General features: G+C 39.7%; 1 protein-coding gene across 1 annotated transcript in view; it reads right to left on the reverse strand.

Annotated features, from left to right (window-relative positions):
- WDR64 (WD repeat domain 64) overlaps window positions 1–25,837 on the reverse strand; it is a 105,700-nt gene that overhangs the window by 78,899 nt on the left and 964 nt on the right. The window contains exons 2-7 of the mRNA XM_020787455.3: window positions 25,242–25,372; window positions 16,928–17,030; window positions 10,435–10,538; window positions 8,105–8,134; window positions 3,291–3,401; window positions 774–991 (exon numbers count right to left, since the gene is read on the reverse strand). Of these exons, the coding sequence (XP_020643114.3) occupies window positions 774–991; window positions 3,291–3,401; window positions 8,105–8,134; window positions 10,435–10,538; window positions 16,928–17,030; window positions 25,242–25,372 (697 nt within the window). The remainder of the gene's footprint in view (window positions 1–773; window positions 992–3,290; window positions 3,402–8,104; window positions 8,135–10,434; window positions 10,539–16,927; window positions 17,031–25,241; window positions 25,373–25,837) is intronic.

Here is a 25,837-nt window from a genome sequence, read left to right on the forward strand (position 1 = left end):
AGAAAATCTGAAAGGATCATTGAAGTCGGAATTGACTTAACAGCACATAATTATTATTCAGCCCACAACTGGTGCTACACACACAATCCTCAATTTTGCTAACAAACTTGGCATATTGGATGTGTGCACGTGTGTTATTATCCTAACAGCAAAACTTATTCTCCAAGTGTGGATCTTAATGTTGCCAAAAGGGCATCATCCAAACATATTAAGGAGATATTTGCAGGCATGGAGGAATTGAAAGTTTTTCATAAATACTGAAAGAGTTGGGGCAGAAATACATTGAGGACAGAGCTTGTTCAGTTGTCAGGGAATAACAGCTGACACTTGAGAGGAAAAAGGAAGAATTCTGAGGAGGGATAAAGTAATCATTCTAAGATAGTATAGCTGCCTAATCCCTTGAACATTTACATTACAACATTTTGTTGCACCATTGGAATAGGAACCTTTCTTAAGAATTTTTCTTTCTTTATTTCTATTATTGTTATTATTGTTATTATTGTTATTATTGTTATTATTGTTATTATTGTTATTATTTGATTTGATTTGATTTGATTTGATTTGATTTGATTTGATTTGATTTATACCCCGCCCATCTGGCCTAAATGACCACTCTAATTTGCTGTGTTCCAGAGATACTGCAACTCCACCTCATTCTTCCAAATGATGTTTATTTCCTCTTACTGTTAGGCAGCTATTTTCTGTCAGAGAATCCAAACATCATAATCTCAAAAATTCTTAATAATGAGAATTCTCAATCCATTTTAACTTACTTTTTGAATTTCTTAGAATCTAGAACCATGATTTGTTTTTGCTTTTTAGATTTAGATTGTTTTAGACCAAAATCGTCACTGGTCATGGTAAACAAATTTACATATCCTCCATCATCTCCCAATAAGACATCATCCTTCACTAGGAGTTCTGCCGGTTGCTGAACTGCACAAACACAGAGGAGACAGTGTTCCATGGGTTTGATGATAAAACAATTATCCTATGAATAAAACAAACAGTTTATTAGATGCTTTGATATATAATTTAGCAAAAACAACCATTGGTTTCAAAGACAAAAATATGTTCAGAAAGGTCCTATCTGTAACATGCTAGAAAATTCTGGAAAGGGTGCTTCTCACTAGAAAACATGAAAAACTGTGGTTCTATAAGGGGATATTAGGATTCTCAGCACCCTCACCAAGCACAATCCCCACTACACTTTGGGAGAAACTATGATCTGCTCTATAAATGCGATGGATTCCCAGTGTGGTGTAGTGGATAGAGGGATGGACTAGAACACTGGCTGGGGGGAGGTTCAACTCTCCGCTTAGTCATAGCAACTATATGGGAGAGTGGAACTATTATAGGTAAAGGTAACCCTTGACATTTAGTCCACTCGTGTCCGACTCTAGGGGGTGATGCTCATCCCCATTTCCAAGCCATAGAGCCAAAGTTTGTCTGAAGACAGTTTCTGTGGTCATGTGGCCAGCGTGACTAGACATGGAACACCGTTACCTTCCCACTGAGGTGGTACCTATTTATATACTTGCATTTTTACATGCTTTCAAACTTCCAAGTTGGCAGGAGCTGGGACAAGCAACGGGAGCTCACTCCGTCATGTGGATTTGATCTTACGACTGGTGGTGTTCCGACCTTGCAGCACAGAGGTGTCTGCGGTTTAACCCACAGCGCCACCACGTTCCCTCAGAGCTATTAAAACTACTCTTTAAATATCTCACTTACCTTGAAAACCCTATTTCGGTTGCTATAAGTCAGTTCTGACTTGATGGTACAGAACACACATACACCACTGCTATAAATGTGTAATCGTATTATATCTTTGTTAAAGGACAGAAGGTTTGAAACTTAGAAAAAGTATTATAGCCAGATCATGGAAAAGGTATTTTGTGAAGTAGTACTCCTAGAGTCCCCCAAGGCTGCCTGTGGAATTCTGACATTCACAGTCCCAAAAACTAACTTTTCTCAGCTCAGGTACCAGCTTAATAATATAACACATTTTTTTTCCATGTGGAAGGTCCCCAGGCAAATCCTTGACATATCCAGGCAAGACTGTGGAAGACTCCCACTAATCAAATAAGTGTGTTGCTTCTATGCCATCTCATAGAGCTTAAAGCATTCTCTTCGTGGGTTACACATTATTCATGCAGGCTACACATTGCCTCACACATTGCAAGCTGCGTACTCAATTTACCTACCTCAAAAGGATGGAACGCTGAGTCAACCTCAAGGTGGCTACTTGAGCCCCATCAGGATTAAACTGTGGTTGTGAGCAGAGTCTTGACTGCAGCTTTGCAGTTTAGCCACTGCACCATGAGGCTTATATTACCATCATAGCTGAAGCTGCTATGAGTCACAGAAGGGCTGGGGAGGTAATATATGGGTCCCTATCCTTCCCCAAGTTGGTTGATTAGCTCAGTGTGCAGCCAGAGGTTGGAAGTTCCGTTCCCTACTGTGCCTTCTGGGAGAAGGCCAAATAGTATAACCTTGGGTCAACAGCAAAGTCCCGGAGTGCTCCCAGAAGAGGGGAAAGAGCACTCTGTACTTAGAAAACCACGAAAAAGTTTGCCATAAATCAAAGCTGACTTGATAGCACATAATTACCTTATTATTCTTCCCCAAATCTGTATCTTAAAGCAACTTAGGCCTTGGATGGTCTGCTGTACCTCATGAACTGTATGGTCTGTACAGTAGAACCAGGCTAACACCAGATCTGAATTAGACCTACTGGGGCTACGTTCAACATAGACACCTAAATCTTTCTGAGGTTCTGGTTATGGATCTCCCATGTCTACATTTGCCCCAACTTAACAGAAATTTCCAAGTTTACACGTATTTGCAATCAATCAGGATATTTGCTACACACCAGAATTAGTCCATTCTTAAGTCTATCTTCAGCTTACTAGCCACACTCCTTAAGCATTAAACATGCTAATGTTCATAGAGTCAGACAGAGGGCTTTAGGCAAGGGGAAGCCTTTGCACAGCTATTCCAGCTTAATCTCAACATGTTTTCTATGTTAAGAAACAAAATATGGAAGAAACATTGGGAAACATGGGAATGTAAGCAGAAGATGACAATGTCTGGACCTTCCTGTAAAATTCCATAAATGAGGAAAGGTGGTTGCATACCATATTAAAGCCTCATTTGGAAGTAACCATAAGGGAAAAGCACAGCTGCTTTTACTGTTTATCTTTTGATATGAACAATGAGCTCTAATGCAGTAAACATGCTATTTGAAGATTTAGAAGAAAATAAATTAGCATGACTCAGTATTGTACCATGGCAGTTCCTTGTGTTTTATAATCCCATATGATGATAGTTCTTTCTGTTACAGCAACCACACGCTTCAGCTGACTAAGATAATCGCATCCAGTGATCCAGGAACTGTCCTGATGAAAAAGGAATATTGGCACAATCAATCCATTTGTAAGTGTGCAAGGAAATAGCCTTTATCTATAAATGGTATCGGAAAGCCTTATGAATCAGATTGATCTAAGGAGGAAGACTTCAGGCAATGATGACAGCAAATTTTGAATAGCTGCTATAAAACATTGACTACAGTCTACGTGTTATGAAGTAAAGTAACATTCATAGAATTATAAATATATTGCTTTTGGTCTAGAGAGGCAGATGTATATCAATATTTTATAACCAAATATTAATTACATACGCATCCCAATTTCCTATTAGAAGATGGAACAGAATTATTTCAGCCCCCTTCTAGCCCAGGGACACAATTAACATAAAGTTAGCAAGAATGCTAACAGAAAATTAGGCCAGGGTATGGGCAGTCAGAAGTAGCTGACAGTAATTTCTAGGCAAGGAGGATTCAGGGTAGCCTCAGCTGGGCTACTGTTAGCTGGCTGTTGACTATTTTGTCCAGTTAGAATTACAGTGCTACCTGGAAGGAAGTCCCACTGAACTTGGCCTTTCTTTTGTGTGCACATGCATAGGCTTGTGCTGTAAAACACTACAAAACACTAAAGAGACAAATTGCATCTTTCATTATATTCAGAAATGATTTTGAAATGTTGGCCATTTCAACTATAAAGTAGGATTGCAATATCTGTGGAACCAGTACCACGGTTTCATTTATTTGCTGTAAGTCAATTTTTTTTTACTATTTTGTCCTTTAAAAATATATATATATATATAAGTTTCCAAGATGTATTACAAGAACTGGCCACTAGAAGGAACCAAAGACTATGCTATACAGTACAGTGGTGCCTCGCACAACGAGCGCCCCATAGAGCAATGAATTCGCTCTACGGGGACGTTTTTTCAATCGCTAATGCGATCGCAGAGTGATGGCCCCAATGGGCGAAAATCGCAGAGCTTCGCTTTGCGACCCGCCAATCAGCTGTTCCGCAGCTACAAAATGGCTACCGGAAGCCCCAAAATGGCTGCGCGCAGCGTTTTCGCGCCCTCATTTAGCGAGGGAAGGGCGCGAAAATGGCTGCCGGCCATAGGGAAGCATCGCTGAACGGTGAGTATTTGGCCCAATTGGAACGCATTAAACCATGTTTAATGCATTCCAATGGCTTTTCCTGCCCCGTTCAACGATGCTTTCACACAGCGAGGGTTAATCCGGAATGGATTAACCTCACTGTGCGAGGCACCACTGTATATAGCTTTTCTATATCTGTGCTTTTTGGCATCTGCTGGTACGTGTGTGGAAATGATCTCCTACGGATACTGCGGTCCTATTGTATTGCATTTTGCAGATGCATGGATCAACATGGATGCTCAAGTTATGATAGAAACTGTTCAGTACTCAGCAGTGTACTGGGTCCAGGGATCACAGGGCCAAAGCATAAAGCCTTCTAAACTAATAGAGATGATTGTGTTATGTGGCTTCCCCATTCCTCTTGAGCTAGCTACAATTTTCTTAGCAATTAAGAGTTACTCTTGGCAGAGAAGAAACTGTTGTTGATACAGATCAATTGAACTGGCTGCATTTTTTTACTTTCCTGGGAGCCTAGGTAAGACAACCATCCCAATGAGTGGCTGCATGTCAACATTTAATACTCCTTCATTTGTATGTGTCTCTGTGCTTTAGCATTTTAGTAAAGCTATCAATCAATCCCACATCTATGTGATTTGCATTATGTAAGGAGAAACTACACTGTGCTCTGTAATTTCTGTGAGCAATCTGAAAAGTTAATCAGATTCTAAATCAAATTTTGGAGCCAGCAACAATAATGACTGGCAGAATTTATACTTAGAACCTCATGTTCTGTTTGTGACCCATGAAACAGAATCATGTTAAAAGTGAAATGGTCCAAGTCTGTTAACACAACACATCCAAATGAATATAGTGAAGAATGTATTCAATAAGAACAGACTTCATGTAATTTGATCACCTAGAGAATGCGACTGGAGAAGATGATGCTCTTATATCTTCAACAGGAGACTGGGAAAGTCATCCTCATGACTTATTATCCATTTTGGCACCAGCAGCAGCTGCCAGGCCTTAAAGACACTTATCTCTAACTAGTAGGCTGGAACTGCTCAAAATAGACTCAGTCTGTCTCCAGGTAAAGGATCAGTAGTATCTCTAATTGCTCCTGTACAATTAGGATGCAATGTTCTGCAGCCTGCTAGCAAGGATCTCTTTCTTTGCACATTTATGAGCTTCTAAAAGTTACCACCATAGATGATTTGTGATGGTTTAGAGACTTTTCCCTTCTGAGTCAGATTGGAAAAGAGTGTTCTGAAATAGAGCATGGAGTGAGATCTTTACTGTAGCCAGGGGAAAATTTATGGTAAATTAACAAACAACATGAAAGAAAACTTTCTTAGCTAAGATCTGTTAGTAACAATGTTCGTGACAAAATATTGTGTGTGTGGGGGGGGGGGGGGGGAGGGAATCAAGAACTATATATTTATAATTTAGCCAGGTTTTGGAAATAGAAAGAAACACAGCTATACAACTCATTCTCTTTGAAGCAATTTAAAATTGTGTCGGTATAGGCCTAAAGCATTTATAAAAACATGCAGTTTATTCCTACTAAAGAAAAATTAGTGAGGGCAATTTGAACGCATTATAACAGAGAGAAAAAAACCAAACCCAAAATGTTGCAAAAGAAGAATAATGATGAGAGAATCTTAATTAAGGACCCCAACATATTTAAAGTTTCATCTCTTCCTTTAAGGAACAGGAGAAGGAGGAGGAGGAGAGATATACACCGAAAAAGCAAAGATGAATCCAGAATTCCATAAGCAAATACAGTCTTGGGTATCTTTCAAGCCCCTTGAATATAAAATCTGCTCTGGTGAATGAAGAGGCAAATTCACATGGAAGGAGGGACAGGGTAACAGTGCAGTCCCAACTCAACATTATGCTGAGTGTAGTAGGTTAGGTTTATGCCCAAGCTTTTTCTATCAATAGAAATGTACTTGTGCTAGCTGAAGCCTGCTGGCTGATCTCACGATGTAGCGTTCACCCTGCTCATAAATATTCATGTTGAGATTTGCATGCACCAATAGGAGTTGTTGGGGGTGGAGTTAAGTGGGGGTGAAGAACAGAGGAGAGTAGGTGGTTGAGAGTGGAGGAAGAAGGTTGTTTCAATTGGGATTTAACGACATTGACTGAACTTTTATCACTTGTAACAATAAACAATTTCTACTTGGTTCTTAAATGATACATTGCCCAGACATCTGTCATTAAGAGTGAATAAAGTTGATGTAATCAACTGGTGGCAGCTGAATGACACGTAGCTTGTGCCTTTGCTTGGTGAAACAACCAAAGAACGGGTGAGAACATGACACACTGATATGGCAATAAAACAACCTATTGACAGAGCAGCTTGGCTAAGATCTAGCTGTGGAAGAATCAAAGAGGTAGGGCAAGGGAAGAGCCAAGTTATGGCAGACTCAAACCTCCAGCCCACGGGTATGGCCAAACTGTTAATCCAAAACTAAGCCTGGAGGAGAGCACTCTCCAACACCCCTAATCACTGAAGATTCAACTGGCCAGGCGTTGGCTGCCATTGGATCATCCTGGCCTGTTAGGACTACGCTTCAAATTGGCAACAAGAGTCCGCCCACCTCCATTTCTGTTTATGGAAGCTTTCTCTGGATCAAAGTCCCTTTGGAAAAAACAGAGGGATTTCTTCAAGAACCAGAAAGCCTTCTTTGTTTTCTTCAGATGCGCTATTTTACTTTATGTCCAAGAACTTTTTGCCAATACAGTAAGACTCCCGTATCCATGGGAAATTGATTCCGGAACCCTCGCAGATACTGAAAATCACAGATTATAGTCAATGCCATTATAATAGCAAATGCTGTGCACAGCATGATCTCTGGCTTCCTGTAGCGGCCAGTTCTAGTAACGACATTGTGCACATATATTTCACTAGTAAATGTTATACATAGCATGGTCTCTGGCTCTCTCTAGTGACCAGTTCTAGTAACTTCATTGTTAGAAATATATATTTATTGGATTTTTCTTTTAAGATTTTTAATATTTTCAGACTGTGGATAAGTGAATCAGCAGATACTGATCCTACAGATAAGGGGGTGCTACAGCATAGAAGAGTAATGCATTTGAGGAAAACCTTTTCTTACTCTGACAGCACTTTTATTATCTCTTGCTAGTGCCCAAATGAAATAAATAAGACTAGCATCCAGGTTAAATTATTTTAAGGCACTATAATGGGAAGGCACATTGGACTGCATTTGAAGACTATGTGGAAACAGGTTCTGAATATGAATACCCAGTTTGTTAATAGGGCCTTGCCATTTTGAGCATATATTAAGAGCTAAAGTAAAATCCCCAGATTGTTTCTGGGCACAATTCAAGGGGCTGCTTTAATTTGTTGAGCCCTAAATTGCTTGATTGGAGAATACCCACTGGACCATTTTTCTCTATTTGAATCTTCCTGATAGTTAAGACGTCTGGATGCCTTGCTGCAGGTACCTCCAGCCTCAGAGCTGAGATGGACGGAGACCAGGGAAAGACCTTTTTCTATGATGTTGCTCCATTTGTAGAATGCCTTCCAGGATGTGTTGTTTCACAATGCAAAATTGTAAAGGAAGCTATTTTATTAAGTTCTATTTTTTTTAATTATTAGAAAAAGAATACACTTACTGGAATGCTTGTACTTGTCAGGATTCTCATCTAGAAGACAAAAATAAACATGGCAATAAATAGTTGGAAATTGATTTTAAAGTGTTTTGATCCTGCTTAGCTTGAAGAAATAAAATGTCCTTTAACTAGTAGTTGTTTGTAAGAAAAGCCATGTGAAATAACAATGTTCCACCCTAGCAACACTTGTGTGCGACAGATTTATAGCCTATCCTGCCACATGCCTCCTGAATTCAAAAGAGCTAATTTCCAATACAGTGGCCAGATGTAAAAAATAATGGGGCTCCTGTATCTTTAAAACCTGCACATAAGAAGATGTTAAGAGTCTCTTGAATGATAAGGTATATTTGCTTCAATTCCCTCTTCTGCACAATTGGACAAAATCTTGTTGGTTTGTGTAGTAAATTGCACTAGAGTATGCCCACTGAAACAATGAGGATCAATTTCCTCCACAAGTTCCATGATTCAAATGGGCCTACTCTAACTGTAACTTAAAATACTAAAATAAGTTGTAGTGAGAGAAAGCCTATTTGAATCAATCATACTAAGGGAGAAGCTGACTCATTAAATCCCCATTGATTCTAGTGTTGTTTACTACGCCAACCAACAAGATTTAAAGGTGCAGTGGCCAAGTCCTCTTTTGCGTTTGGTCCAGCTATGTTTAAGTAACTATGCACAATGGTGCAATCTAAGAGTCAAATAATAATTTATAGATATGGAAGCTTTAGAAGATTCAACTGGGGACAAGCAAATCTGTTTTGGTTCCATTCAATTTCTCACCTTTCGGCAATAATTTTGTCCCGAGGAGCTAATTGAGGTAACTTTCTCTAATCAATAAAACAAATAAAAAAGTCAATTTGCAAGATTTATAACCAGAAGGGGGAGATCCACCGTTAGTTGAGCGGCATTGCTCCACTCCCACCTTCCTCAGTTGTTAGATAATACTGTAATTTGTCTGTCAATTAAATTTAATTTCCAATTTCTGGAAATTTGTCTGTCATTTGTCTGTCAATTAAATTTAATTTCCAATTTCTCTGATTATCACATCTGTGTGTGCCTCTGCTTCCACCCAAATAAGAAGTATGAACTTCCACACAAAGTTATGTAGAATGCACATAGTGATTGCAAACCCTTTGCTACAAAGATTCTTTCTTTCTTTCTTTAAAGTATTTTTATCCCACCTTTCTCCTCAAAAGAACCCAAGGCAGCTCACATCATTAAAACGACAATATACAAAGCTAAAAAAAGGTAACTGTACAAATATTAAAAAATAATTTAAAAGGTATATTAAAAATGGTAAATAAAAGAAATACTGTAGTAAAAACATATTAAAAAGCAACATAGCACAAACCCCTCTCAAACTGCCAGTCACTAAATAAAAGTCTGCTGAAGAGAATAGACTTTGACCACTTGCAGAAGGACAGCAAATATGGGGCCAGCCTAGCTTTCCATGGGACGGAGTTCCAGAGTCTGGGAGCAGCAACAGAAATGATTCTCTCCCATGTCCCCACCAACACCACCTGTGAAGATGGTGGGACCTAAAGAAACATCTCCCCTGATGATCTCAATGTCCGGGCAGGCTCACAGAAGGAGATGCGGTCTTTTAGATCACTTGGACCCAAGCCATTTAGGGCTTTATAAGTTAAAACCAGCATTTTGAATTGTGCCTGGAAACAGATCAGCAGGCAGGGGAGCTGTTGTAACAGGGAAGTTACATGTTCCCTGTAACCAGCCCCAGTTACCAATCAGGTACACAAGTTAGGGGAGACACCAATTCAACTTGATGAACCTGCCTGTAGAAACTCAGTCTACTAAAACAAAGTTTTTTTCAATTAAAATACTTATGTTGTGTTGTCTACAAAGTGCTGGCATACTGAAAAGAAGCTTTTTAGACATTTCTGAAATATTCATGAATGCTCCTGAATTCTAATAATTTTCCTCCAGCACCTCCAAGCTCTAACTGAGCAACAAAGGATGTGCGTAGTTTATTTTCTGCTAACAAACAATACATCAGGAATCTGTTTCGTATGAATGGAACTTGGAAATTGAGATGGGCAGAACAAGATCTGCATATTTGGGTAACATGTATCTCCTTCAACAATGGGTCCACAGGCAGTTTCCTAATGACCTGTGTTCATTTTCTCTTCTGTGACAGACTAATATATGAACATTAAATTATATGTCTCTGTATTTTTGACTTGATAAAAAGGAAACCAGGTTATCTTTCAAATAAATTTGCTCAAGGATTTCATTCAGATTTAAATAAAAGGCAAAAGCTTTTATGTATCTGTTTATTCTGTCTTTATATTACAATGTGTTAATTTCATAATTACCTGACTGGAGAAAATAGACAACATTCCTTTCTGAGATGCTGTTACTACAAAATCCAACTGGGGTATCTTTACCATGCATTTTATTACGTCATGTCTCTTCACCCCTGCCAAAGATGTCAAAAAGAAAAGTTCAAAATCATACAATAAAACATTTAGAAGTTAGGGAATGCACACAAGTAAAAACAAAGTGAGTAATCAGGCTGCCTATGTGAAAAGTAGTAGTATACTTTATTACGGTCAAAGACCAGTAAAACCAAATCAATATAAAATAGATACATATAATTATTGTTTCGTAAATTCAGGCAAGGTAATAAAATTCCATTAACACATGATAAAACAACCCCTTCTTTCCAATTAATAACATCATATATCCTTAATATAGTTAAAACCTCCGGCAGTGTTATATTTAAAACATTATATTACCCATCTAAAATCACCTACCCAAACATCTGTTTACAAATAACCATTGCTGCAGCACAGAATTTGGCCACTTGTCTTGTAATATAAGGGGTATTGTCAGAGAGTAGCCACTGCACATAATCCTCCTCTGCTCTCCCAGGAGATTTACAGATAATAGGTGATAAAAACTCCATACGAAGATTCCGATAGCAAGTACAGAAAAGAAGAACATGACCAACTGATCTATGTGAAAAGTGGAAATAAGGAATACAGTGGCAGTTGTCTTATATGTTTTTATTGACAGTCTAACATATGCCAGAACTCTTACAATCAGTGATCTTGACTGCCAGACTCTATCTAACCAGAAATCAGATTCAGGAGGGAAAGAGGAAGAAAAGGTTATATACCATATAATTAATATAGCTGTCTGGAGTTAAATGAAATCTTTGAAGACATGCATGTGAGTAATCTGTGTAGACATGCATGTGGTATCCTCGCTGTTCTTACAGGAGAGAGGATACCACCTACTATGCCTCTGTATATGTGCATCTCTATAATTCTACCCACTGACCACTCTTCACATATGAATTATGTCATGTACCCTTGTAACACTGTATATTTCTTCTACATAATTCTTCTCCTTACCTTCAGGTAAAGCATTAGGCCATGGTAGACCTATTGGTCTTGGGTGCATTCATGAATTTGAAGACTACTATTTATGAATTCATATTATCATTTTCGTTAAGGCTTCTAAAACTACATATACCTGCTGTTTATGTTGGTGTAAAGAAATGAGAAATTATAGACTACTTGTTCTTTATCACTGGATATTGCTTCTTGTTGTATGTACTTCTAATATTTTCTGGGTTGGGTACATCATATGCAACAACCCTGTTATCTTTGCTGAAGGAACTGAAGCTTTAACACACATTGTGTAACAAAAGGAACAAAATGTGGCTTGTAGCTTCCTACTTGGGACCAGCCAGTTCATAAACAATTACTGTACAGTGTGCCTATCCATTTCTCTGAACAATTCAAACTATGGGTGATTACTTCCAAAACTCTAAATTACTTGGGACTTGGTTACCTTAAGGATGTTCTTCAGTCACATAATCCTGTCCCAATGTCTCATTCTTCAGCAAAGGCCTTCCCTGATGTTTCTTTGAGTTCTGAAGTCAAGGGGGTAACTGGGACAAGGATCCTTACAATTGTGGCACTGTGTACATGAAAAACCAATCGCAGGGAAATCTGGCTCAGGAAAGGCTTCTTATTTAGCTAGGCTTTTTCCAATGTAGTAATGCTGTTGGTTTTTTTTATGTGCCCAGCTGAATTTTATCCTTGTGCTTTTGCTGCAATTTTTCAGTTGTTGCTTTTATCATATTTGTTATTAAATTGTTTTAATAATATGAGCTGCAGTGGATCCTTTCAAACTGAAGGACATAAGCAAATAAATGTGACCCTACTGGCATATGGGTGAAAGAAAAATCCATAACCAAGGATTATGAGGATTAGTCAAAATGCCAGGAAAAGGTTCTGAGAAACTCAGGCCATGGTCACACCAGGGAAATATTACCCTGTTCTAATGAAACTTTCCATACCTTTGTTGTATTGAATCACAGTCATGTGTATATATACCTGGACAAACGGCCCAGTGTCACAGATTCATTTTCTTCTATTTGAACCATTATAGCCAGTGATACCGTGGTACTGATTTATTTTCTCTTTTCCTCTGGGGCACTGCAGCCCCTTTCTTTAATTTTTGTTTTTCTTAAAAAATTAACAATATGTCAATATGTCTAGTAGAGGTTCCTGTTTGGTTAAATTTCCTCTGTTTCGCCAGTGCCTTTGGAAGAACTGCATTGCATTCAATGGATCCATGGCTGTGTCGCTTGCCAGACAGAAGGTGGAGTGACACAACACCTACCAATGCCCTGGCACACCTAGCCATTACCATATTTTTCCATTTATAAGACAATCCAATGTATAAGACAACCCCCCCTTTCCTAACCCCAAATTATAACATTTGATCCCTGGAGCTTAGCGAAAGGAAGGAAAAAGCAGGGATCAAAGGGCTCCCTTTGACTGCTGCTTTTCCTTGCCTTTTGTGAAGCCACGGGGCTTCACAAAAGGCAAGGCTCCCTTTGGGTAAAGGCAGCATGATCACAGCCCTTTGATCCTGAAGCCCTTTCATGGCTGCTTCAGGATCAAAAGGTTGCGATTGTTCAGCCCTTTCATAGCTGCATTACCCACTTTCTAAGCCCCGTAGGGCTTGTTGTTGTTTAGCCATCAAGTCGTGTCCAACTCTTCGTGACCCCATGGACCAGAGCATGCCAGGCCTTCCTGTCTTCCACTGCCTACCGGAGTTGGGTCAAATTCATGTTGGTAGCTACGATGACACTGTCCAACCATCTCATCCTTTCTCATCCCCTTCTCTTGCCTCCACACTTTCCCAACATCAGGGTCTTTTCCAGAGAGTCTTCTCTTCTCATGAGATGGCCAAAGTACTGGAGCCTCAGCTTCAGGACCTGTCCTTCCAGTGAGCACTCAGGGTTGATTTCCTTCAGAATGGATAGGTTTGTTCTCCTTGCAGTCCAGGGGACTCCCAAGAGTCTCTTCCAGCACCACAATTCAAAAGCATCAATTCTTCGGCAGTCAGCTTTCTTTATGGTCCAGCTCTCACTTCCATACATTGCTACTGGGAAAAACCAGAGCTTTGACTTTTCGGACCTTTGTTGGCAAGGTGATGTCTCTGCTTTTTAAAATGCTGTCTAGGTTTGTCATTTCGGGGCTTAGGAAGTGGATAAAGCAGCCATGAAAGTGCTTCAGGATCAAAGGGCTGCGATTTACCCGAAGGGAGCCTTCCTTTCCTTTTTGCTAAGCTTCCCTGCCCGTGGCTTTGCAAGAGGCAGGTAAAAGTGGCTGCCTTCCATGTATAAAACCCTCAGTTTTTTGTCTAATTAAGGAAAAAGTGTTGTTTTATACATGGAAAAATATAATACATAAGTTAACCTATGTGTCAACATACTGGCCACACAAAGAAATTTTTTTAAAAAAATTAGTGTAGCAGCCGCATGGCAGTAATGGCAGCCACCTTCCTTAGAGATTTGGCTTTGGAAAGGGATCAACAGGGTCATGTGCACATGTCAAACTGCTAAGGAATATACTGAAACACCATTAGAACAAAATAATAGAAGCCTCCTAGTGAGGGGCAAATAAACTTACACTACTGGCTAGGAAAATGATTCAATAATACATCCATGTGTAACGTGACCAGAAATATCTACAGCAACCTAACAGGGATATAACTAGGGAACATTTGCCTTGTTTGATCACACCATCAGGTCTGCACACTTTGGGGGCATTTTTGTCTGATTCAGCCTAAAAGATGGCATAGAAATAAACAGGTGAAAAAGAGCATTGGCTTCTCCGGCTTACTAAAGTTCCACCCTGTTTTCTAGCTAAAAAACCTTCAGCTCTTGCTCTGACTACTCTTCTTACACATTGTTCTTCGTCATCTACTAGGCACTGAATGTTACCCCATCCCTAAGGTTAAATTGATCATTGAGGAAATATAAGGACTCATTAAGGAACATTAGCATTATTTCGTCAAAGCCCTAGGCTACTGTACTTATTCAGAGTGCTGAAGTCATCTAGTCTCAAAACATAAATGAAGTTATCAAAAAGAATATTGCATTTCAACATACTTCATGGATTTTCAACATAATGTGAATTGTGGAGGAAGATGGGAGAGTGCAAGAGATATTCACCACAGGTCACATCCTATAGGAAAAGATTAGAAATCCCCTATAGGATAGCAAACCAACATGAATTTGATCCAACTCTGGGAGGCAGGGGAAGACAGGAGGGCCTGGCGTGCTCTGGTCCATGGGGTCACGAAGAGTCGGACACGACTTAATGACCAAACAACAACAACAATAGGATAGCAAATTTGCAAAAGTACAAACTTCATCCATAATGTCTTTTCTGCTGTTTATCAGCTGAAATCCTATTGCACAACATATGCTGCATAAGAATAAAGATGACACCAGCTACAGCAGTTTTTGAGAAATCCCCAGGTCAAAAGCTGCAATTGGGATTTGTTTCATTGTGAGGGAGCCTCAAGAGACCATGAGATGGTGGGAGAAGCCTTTAATTTCTGAAAAATTATCTTGCTCTTACTGGCAATAGTGATTTTTGGAAATCAAAGGCTCCCCCATCCTGCGGTCCCATAAGATGGACACCAAGGGAGTCTCAAGATCTGGTGATGGGAATCAGATCTAAAAAAATCTGAAAGGTCACTGTCGTTGAGGACATCATCAGCCTTATGGGGTGTGACTTCTGGCAAGAAAATTGTATTGACAGTCTGATTAGGATGAAATATTTGTATTTAAAGTGGTTTAATTCCAAGCAAAGCAGTGAGAAGATGGAAACAACAGAATGCCCTATGTCACCTTAAAGCTAAAAGCACTCTAACTAGAGATTGGGGGGTATTCGTATACAAATACAAATATCTCCCCACAGTGCAAATAATGAGCATCCGGCCCCCTGGTGCTGATGGCTCCACAGAGCCTTCCTATCTCTCCATTGCTTGCAATGGATTAGCCACTCTGCGACCTGGCAGAGAGGCTCATTATCTTGCCTTCTGCCAGGACTGGCTAATCTATCACAAGCAATGGAGCAATAGGAAGGCTCCGTGGAGCTCGTGGCAGTGGCAAAATTGTGAGTGGTCGGTCTGGTCCCTTGTTATCTGCACCTGTGGGGGGATATTCATATTCATATAGGAATACCTCCATCTCTAACTCTAACACAAGAATTCATACACAATAGCCCACTTTCCAGGTGATTTGATAAAAGAAAAGTTTTATGAACGAGGGAAACATGAAAATAAACCTAAAATGTTCATGTTCCTGTCTTTCATTTCAAGGACTCATTTGTGTTTTAAGAGGCAATTGATGAAAGGACTTGAAAGTGAAAGTAAGAACCTCTTCTGTGTTGTTTCCCTATCTTTCTAAATTGGCAATCCTGTCCCAAATGATAAAAATGCTAGTGTTTAAGGTGCAGCCATTAATTCTGCTCTTTATGTGACAACATATCAATATACCAACCACTCTGGAAATTATTACAGGGAATTAATGCTGTCCAGCACTTAGTTAAGCTGCCCAGTTTAAACAACCAATCAGTGTTGGAATAAGTGAAAATTACTGAGCTGAAGCACTTCAAATTCCATCAAAAGGTTTACAAAACATGCAGTGCCATCTCATGCAAGAGGAGGTCCTATGGAGTTCAGTGGGACATATTCCTGATTGAGGGGATATAGGATTGAATGCAAAATAATTCCCTCCTGATCAAAAAGCAACGTCAAGAAGAACAGTTTTAGTCTAGCCTTTTTCTGAATGTGCTCCAACCACCATACTTTTCTGTGAGGAAGCATCCCATCACGTGGGCCCTCATCCTCTTTGTGACGTAATAATACGCAGTCCAGGCACGCAAAAATAGGTCAAGGTTAAACACCAGGCTGGAAGTTTACAAGCATTACATTAGTCAAACAGCTGCTTTTATTAGGCTAAAGAAACATATACAATTAGAAAGGAACAGATGGCCAATATTAATTTACTCTGCCTTGAAGTAGAGCAACACAATTCATTGTACGATTCACAACAGGGAAGCTTGGAGAATGAAACATGTCCCATGAAAATATGCACATACAAACACACAGCCTGATACTTTGAACTAGAAGCCCTGCTATATTAATAAACATGTTCACCAAATTACTGTATTGAATCCCACTTGCTGGTGTCACTGGAGCCAGGCAAGTGTGTGTGTGTGTCTTGCACAAGAAAAGAGTTGCTTTCATTAAAAGATATTGTGATTTTATTTCAAAACATTGTGGGTTTGTAAAAACGAAACAAATTATATAAGAAATCTGCTATAACAAATTAAATAAAATACGGATGAAGCCATGGGTAAACTGGATACTCAAATACATACTGAGCATATGATAGTGTGAAAAATGTACTTAATAATTTGCAATACTATGAATAAATTCTTCTGTGCACATTGATAATATGTGTTGGGGGGACATCAAAGATCTCACCTGCTTTAGTAATCCGCTGTTTTTTCGATACCAGGAAAATCATATTTTCTTCATCAAGTTGGGAACCAAGAACATCACCCTCCAGTATATAATAGCCAAATATCTAAAAGAAGCCAAACAAAGCATAACACAATGTGAGAAGAACATAGCAACTGAATTGTAGATGCAAATACTGTAAGTATATGTATAAGCATTTTCTCTTTCTCTCTTCTTCTGTAACTGTGTATATACCGTGTTTTCCCAAAAATAAGACAGGGTCTTATATTAATTTTTGCTCCAAAAACGGATTAGGGCTTATTTTCAGGGGATGTTTTATTTTTTCATATACAATAACCTACATTTATTCAAATACAGTCATGTCATCTTCTTCTGGTTGCTGCACAGTGGTGGAGGGCAGGCTTTCACTTCACTGGGGCTTATTTTGGGGGGTAAGGCTTATATTATGAGCATCCTGAAAAATCATACTAGGACTTATTTTCAGGTTAAAGCTTATTTTAGGGGAAACAGGGTAGAAATCTCTGAACTTAATTTAAATATGGAAAATGTACTGCGAAGTTTGAAATTTTTGTAAGGCACCCAGCGTGGTGCACTGGATAGAGTAATGGACAAGGACTCAGAAGGCCTGAGTTCAACTCCCTGTTCAGTCATGGAAATTTACTGGGGATATGGAACCAGTAAGACCACTTTTTAAACATTTTACATACCCTGAAGGGTATTGTTAACATTACTTTAAGTCAGTTCCAACTTGAAGGCTTGTAACAATGACAACTATACTGTTCGTAAGTGTTTTCATAATTATTACCATCAGAATACAGACCTTAAGTAGAAGAATTTTCTGATCTGAATAAGGCCAACAAACACATTCGGCAAGCTTATAAAGACAGTCTGATTTTTAATATCCAACACCTTATTTTATGGCTCCACTGAATAACAATCTTATTTTAATTGTTATTCCTTGCAGATATAAATAAAAATGGGAGTTGATAGATTTGGAAGCCATGCTTTCTGCCTTGAGTGGTGCCCGTACTATGTTATCAAGTGCACAAAGTATGAAATTGTTGTGTTTTTTATAGTTAAGTTTCACTTTATCTCCAGGTAGCTCAAGAGTGGCATTTTAGACTTGAACAGTAACTAAAAGGTGGGTAGGTTTAAGAAAGAAAGGCTTGTTCACAATCGCCACACAGTGAGCCTTGTAACTACAATCTGATTTTACAATATTACTCATTCATCCTTCCCGACGCCATGGGAAGCAAGCTAGATAAATAAATGCATATGGCTTTAATATGTAGGTCCATAGTGGGAATTCTTTTGTCCTTACAGGAAGCATATTTATTTGTTTGTTTGTTTGATAGATCGATTTATGTATCCCCCCATTAGTGCAAGCAATTCCATATATTTTTATAAGTTTATACTGCAATTACCTGACCAGAATCCAACTGAATAATTACACTAGTGTTAAGTCTATTGGTATAATTTAAGCAATGAACTGCTATTAAGAAGTTGGTATTATTTCTTATGGTGTGCTAAATCACTTGACTGGTGCATGGCAGGCATAAATACTACGTACCTGTAAAGCCATAATGTTCATGGAAGGAGTCTATATTCCACTAACAGCAAATTATGTCTTTAAAAAGACAAATAAAATCATGTCAACAACCTCAGATATGCAGATGATACCACTCTGATGGCAGAAAGTGAGGAGGAATTAAAGAGCACAAAAAATGATCTGAAGCTCAACATAAAAAAAACTAAGATCGTGGCCACTGGTCCCATCACCTCCTGGCAAATGGAAGGGGAAGATATGGAGGCAGTAACAGATTTTGCTTTCTTGGGCACCATGATCACTGCAGATGGTGACAGCAGCCAAAGCTACGGTTTTCCTGTAATGATGTATAGAAGTGAGAGCTGGATCATAAAGAAGGCTGACCGCCAAAGAATTGATGCTTTTGAATTGTGGAGAACAAACCTATCCATCTTGAAGGAAATCAACCCTGAGTACTCACTGGAAGGACAGATCCTGAAGCTGATGCTCCAGTACTTTGGCCATCTCATGAGAAGAGAAGACTCCCTGGAAAAGACCTTGATGTTGGGAAAGTGTGAAGGCAAGAGGGGAAGGGGACGACAGAGGGCAAGATGGTTGGACAGTGTCATCAAAGCTACCATCATGTATTTGACCTAACTCTGGGAGGCAGTGGAAGACAGGGGGGCTGGCATGCTCTGGTCCATGGGGTCACGAAGAGTCAGACACAACTTAATAACTAAACAACAAAATCATATTGCTTTGTTACATAAAAGATATAACATCCCTGTCATTCCTAGTCAGCAATTAACCTGTCACCATTGGGATACTTGAGAGAAAAAGAAGTGCCTACTGGCTTGATTTATGCTTGAGAATCTTAGTGGGGATTTGTTAATTGTCAGCTAAATATAATGGGAATGTCACAACTTTTGCGTAACTAAGCAACAAGATTTCAGCTAAAAGTGCTGGTTGGGTTGAAAGGTTATGTGCTGTTTTTTTTGGTGCAGGAAGAACTTTTATGTATTAAATCTCTCAAGCCAGCAGCACTAGAGGCAAAGTAATAGAAAAATGAACTCTGGGAGATTTTCACAGTCAATGCAAAGGTCACCTTTAAAGTGCATTACCTCTAAATGTTGTTAATGCAAGACAGAAAAGTGTAAATACCAGATCCCTAATAGGTTTTTCCCCCCCTTCTTGGCATTCTCCTCTCCTTACAATCAGTTCCCATGTGCATTGTCAGTCCTTTTCCCTCAATTTTTTCTAAGCATTTTAGAAAATGCTGCCTTACAAGACCAGAATGTGCTTTGCTTGTCGCTAAGAACACTAAAGATGGTTAAGTATATGTTTTATAAAATTATCATGATTATTAGAAAATCAGAGTCACAAAGCATCTACCCATCTATACAATCAAGAGAACAGGAAATGACTGTCATTCCTTTGCTGATGAGGATTACTCTATATGGCATATGCAGGAAAAGGTGTGATTTGTTAAAAGCCAGCCACAGAACAGAATGATCTTCCAATATAACTGCAAATTAGGGGTGATATTTTAACCAAGAACTTTTAAGTAGGGATGGAAAACTATTTAGCTGGATTTGGCAGCCCTAACAAGACTAGCTTTCTCACCTCAAGAATTGCATGTTTCAGAGAAATAAAATGTGCAGAAGACGGAGTGTGCTTCATGAAATGTTAATTGGTAAAATATGTATAATTAAAAATTGCGCAAAAACATACAATACGGCAGGACCTCCCTATCTGTGGGATCAGTATCCGCGGATTCACTTATCTGCTGCGTGGATATATTAAATCTTCTTAGGCATCCTTCAGTCTCAAGAGACTATGGGATCATGCTCTGAACAGAGGACTTGGAACAGTATCTAATGTGGCTGAGGAGGCCAATTCGAGAGTGCCAATCCCTTCCACACTGAAGATATTAAATAAAGTGCCAGAAATACATATTTATTCTTATACATATTTTCATGGTGTATTTACCAGAACCAACTACAGTACTAGAGGGAGCCATAGGCCATGATATGTATATATTGCATCCATGAGGAGAGACTTGGGACCGATGCCCCACAGATACTGTGGTGCTACTGTAGTCAGTGTAGGAAAATAGGCAGAATGTGTTAAAAATGAGATCATGGGGGACAGGAAGCACTTAAAAACTAAATGAACTTTTCATGCATAAAAATGCACATTAGTAACATGTAGTCTGATACAAAAACAAAAATGGCCAGAACATGAAGATGCAGTTCGGATAGGAACCAAAACTTTCTGTTCCTTCCTTTTAAGAGTCTGATGATTGTGCATGAAGCAAGATGGATGCCGTGGCTAATGTGTCTGGGTTTTATTTCCAACTTTGCATGCTGAGTGTAGTTTGTGTGACTTGGGATGGACTGATACATTCATAGGCCAGCGCATGCACAGAGAGGGCTCCTTCCAGGAGCTGGGCCTGCTGTTTCTGTGCATGTGCACACCTATCAACTGACAGGCCAGCGCATATGCAGAAACAGCAGGCCTGGCTCCCAGAAGGGAAGCGAGGTCACTGTCTCTGAAGATGGCAGTGGTGGCAGAGGGAGCAGGACCAGGTAAGGAGGCAACAGGGGCAGAGGGAAAGGGGGGCATCCATTTTGCGAAAGCAAAACTAAGCACCAAGTGGGAAAAAGTTTGGCAATTTGTTTTGTTTTGGCAAAATGGGATCCATGAACATAACCATGAAACAGCCCAGTTCATGGTTAATTTAGGTTTGTATTTCAGTTCATGTCCATCAGTAGCTGAGAATATATGTGCAGCAAAGAAAGCAGCATACACAAATCTGTAATTCACAGCAAACGTAAATAATGTTTTTATTCTCTCTCCTAGAAACATCTCAGAGTGAATTACTGAGACTTTAAGTGCCAGTTAATGAGAAAGATGTGAATTCTGAGGAACTCGTAGTTAATCTTGTCTGTACTTCTACTGTGTAGCAAAAGGGAATATTACCAGCAATGCAAAACTGTGGAAGAAAAAATTCTACATAAACAGTAGCACATTCATCAGAAAGAGAGCTATATGGACCGTAAATGTCAATCACGTAAATCAAATATGTCACCCTCAAATGCTTAGAACGTTCTTTGCTACAGAAATATAATACTTTAAACATGAAAATCAGATGTAATACTTCAACGGTAACTAATGGGATAATTCTAGGGTAAATAAGCTACTTTTTGTCATAACAGATCATAGCTAATTGGAAAACTGCTTGTAAATATTTATGATTTCTGAATATTTATACAGTTATCTTAGAAAATGTCAGTACAGCAGTGAGATGCTGTTGAAAATACCACCAGGAGGGATGTTTGCTGCTGCATCTTCTTGGCCAGCCTTTGTCAGGGCATCCCAGGGGTCAGTGAGAAGTAGTCAGTTCTAAATGGGCAGACAAAGAAAGTAACCAGTGGGGCCTGTCCCTGTGGGAGACCCCCTCCTTAAAAGAGGACCTAGGAACCCTCAGCTAACTCATAGATTTCTGGAATCACCAACATCAGAGAACCATGAGGAATCTAGGCTCTTGGGAGGAGACAGCAGGAAGCTCTGATTCAGTGATCAAAATGGAGCTACAGCCAAACTCTTTGCCATGTTGCCATCCGAAGAGGCAGGCTGCAGGTTCTTCACTCAGTTGCACTGAAGCAGATCAGGTTCTAAAGCAGCCCTTCCTAACTAGCACTCCCTGGAGGTAAGGGACTACAATCCCTTTATCCGTTGTCCTGCTGGTCGGGGATGATGGAATCTGAAACCCAGCATACCTGGAGGGTTCATGGCTGGGAAGACTGCTTTAAAAGAAATACAGTGGTGCCCCGCATAATGGGCGCCCCGTTTAATGACGAATCCGCATAGCGATGGCTTTTTTCGATCGCAAAAGCAATCGCATTGCGATGTTTTGAATGGTAAAACATCACTTTGCGATGATCGGTAAGCGTTTCGCTTACCGATTTTCGCATAGCGATGTTTTTTCTAACAGCTGACCGGCGGTTCCAACATGGCCACCGGATTAAAAAAGGGCCACCTGCAGTGTTTTCACGCCCTTTCCTCGCTTACCGGGCAGCAAAAATGGTGGCCGCATGGAGGATTTCCACATAACGGTGAGTTTTTTGCCCATAGGAACGCATTAAACGTGTTTTAATGCATTCCTATGGGCTTTTTTGTTCCGCATAGCGACGAATCCATATAGTGACGATTTTTCCGGAATGGATTATCATCGCTATGCGGGGCACCACTGTATTGTCAAGAGCCATAGCAGGAGTTCTGTTCAAAGGATCACACCATCACCAGTATAACTATATAGAACTGAATGCTACCAAATCAGAACTTATCGTAAAAGGGCCTGATGAAAGTGGACCAGATTATTCAGATCAGCTGACTCTGAGATTACCTGGTTTTAGGGTTTATATAGGTGGCACCTATGAGAAACATACTTCAGTCTATAAGGCCAAAACACAGCTCTAGAAGATGTTGGAATTATTTCAGTCTCATATGCTCCCTACAGTAGGTTTGGCTGGAAGGGACCTTACTGGTCTGGGGTAGCCAATTGTTCCTTCCCTGCTTCTGATTTTGAAGAGAGCCACACTTCTCTGCTTAAGTGTTTTCTTTCTCCTTTCTCTTTTTAGTGTGCTCTTAGGCAGTCAATGCAGTCCAGTTGTACCACTAATGCAGTCAGAATGTAGTCTGCAAGATCTGCTGTGAGTCCATTGAACCCTGCTCCTGTAAGCAGTAATTTTTGTACAGCATGTTGTTTTGATTTGTTCATAACTGTGCATAAATGAAACCTTTTTATTCTCTCTCTTACCAGTGTCTCAGAGTAAGTTATTGAGACTAAGTGCCAGTTGATGAGACAATAAAGCAGTGGTGTCGAACTGTGGCCCTCCAGATGTTCTTGGCCTTCAACTCCCAGAAATCCTGGCCAGCAGAGGTGGTGGTGAAGGCTTCTGGGAGTTGAAGTCCAAGAACATCTGGAGGGCCACAGTTCGACACCACTGCAATAAAGGGTGATCTACTCTGGGGATATTTGAAACTAATCATGCTCTGTAAATCCCTGCACTTTTGCTGCACAGTTAGATGTTTTTGGCCAAAATTCAATATTCTGCAACAAAACATAATCTGCTGGAGCACTGTTATGTGGAGTTCAAGTCCTGGTGTTCTTTGTTGCATGTGCCCCCATACACACAGAGGTATTTATTAACCCCAGTGTTTGCAGTAATCTTGGAGTCTGCTTAGTGTACAACCTGGCTGAAATGTTAATATTCTCACTTAAGGTTCATGGTGTCACCACCAACCCCTCAACCCAAGGGCTTTTAACTAATGGTGACTACTAAGTTATTTGAAGCAGCATGGATTTAGCAACAATAAAATGACAGATGCATTCTAAGATATGCCTTTATGATTCAAGGCACTTGTCTTCTGTAGGAAATCAGTAATTTAGGAATTCTGACAGAGCTCACTTCCTTGATGAGTTTTTTTCATGCCCAGACAGGACCTCATCCAGTTTTCGTATAAAAGACTATTGAAAGCCAAGGCCTCCACAGAAGATGGGGTTGGATTGACAAATTACTGGCTATAAAAGGTACAGTTTAGTGGATGCTCTTTGTGTATACAAAGTGGTGAAAAGCCTTTGTCAGCAGATGACGGGGATGAATATCTGATGCGACAACAGTGGATAGATAGATAGATGCATGAGCACACTGAGGACACAGTCAGTGAGAAAAGAGATTAAGACATCATTAAGTGGATAGAAGTGTCATAAGACCAAAACATAATCATTTCAAAGACAATATCAGCTTGTATCAGCGCATATACACTGTTGAAATCCAGTTGGTACAATTGCACTCTGCAAATGGTGATGAGGTTATCACCCTTGGCAGAAATCTCTAATTTAATTAAAATTTTAAATTTCTTACCCCTCCTCCTTCAGGTTCTGAGGCTCCCTAATGGATATCTTTTGCCCTGGAAAGTCTTTGGGAACCTTGGGGTGGGGGAAAGCCTTTCATATCGAAAACGAGTTGCTATATTGCTCACATGGTTCTAAACTGACAGGGGCTTAATATTAAAGGTTTCCCTGCCCTGTTCCATGACTCCCAAAGGCTTCCAAAGGGCAAAAGGGATTGCTGGGGAGCCTCAGAACCTGAAGGTGGGGGATAGGAAGATTTAAATGGGACTTATGATTTTTATCATGTGGTGATGAAGTCATTACATTTACAATGCATAGTTGTGCCAAGCGGATTTCAGCCAGTGAGTACACATATTATATCAGTATCAGGAAATGATATGTTATGGATGCAAGACAGAAAACCAAAATGATTGCGCGGACTTTAATCTTTTTTCTAGACTCCCCAAATGAGGAGCTACTGTCCATTTGAGCACTTGCTAGTCATTTATTAGCAAATAAAAGGATTATTGTTCAAAACATTTGCAAGGACAGATGAACATTTATTCCCACTTGCTGAGCCAGTCTCCAATATCCTATTCACCCAACACTTTCCCTTATTACGTAAGCATAATTCAACAATACGATTCTGGCCTCTGTTCTGTTTTGATCAAAATATAGTCAGTTTCTAGGATCTCTCTATCCCTCCGGCTGAAGACCACACCAGCCTACCTACTGTATGTGGCTCTTGCAAATATAGCAATTGTAATGTACACACATCAGTCTCACTTCTTGTATATGACTTCTGATACTCCCTATGTCAGAACGCAGATCATATTAGTTTGGCCTAATGTTGTGGTTCAAATATTTTAATGTGCTATAAAAAAGGAACGTACCTCACACCATTCTGTACGCCCATCTGGGTTGTTGCTAATTTTCCTGTAGAAGGTTTTAACATCTTGCGTTTTCACACCTGTACCAAAAAGTTCTAGGACTGCAGCGTAGAATTTATCATAATCCATTTCCTCTGCAGTGAAACAAAAGTGGTCCCCATAGAAGGTAAGTACAGTACAAGCCCAGAGTAGATCATTGGTTCAGACGGGCGGGGTATAAATTGAATAAATAAATAAATAAATAAAATCTAACAAATTAATGCTACTGTTTTGCTACTTTCCCCATTACCATCTCATTTTGTTCACCACTGTCTGAAATGTGTCTTCAGTTTACTGTGCAGTTTGCCAGCATATCCTGTGACCAAGTATCTTGTAATTTCGGGGGGGGGGGGCAGGGGAGGGATAGCCACAAATCCTCGGTTTCCTGTATTATTGAAAGGTAAAGGCTGCGATCCCCCATACAACCTGCAAGTAGGTCCCAAATACTTCAGTGTGGCTTACTTCTGAGTAAATGCATAGGATTGTATAAAAAATGTAAAAGAAGGGGGAATGAGGAATTATCTTTTGAGGCTGATTTTGTCCCTTCTCTTATTATCCCA

The sequence above is a fragment of the Pogona vitticeps genome, chromosome 1 (assembly GCF_051106095.1).
Source record: "Pogona vitticeps strain Pit_001003342236 chromosome 1, PviZW2.1, whole genome shotgun sequence".
Taxonomy (NCBI): Eukaryota; Metazoa; Chordata; class Lepidosauria; order Squamata; family Agamidae; genus Pogona; species Pogona vitticeps.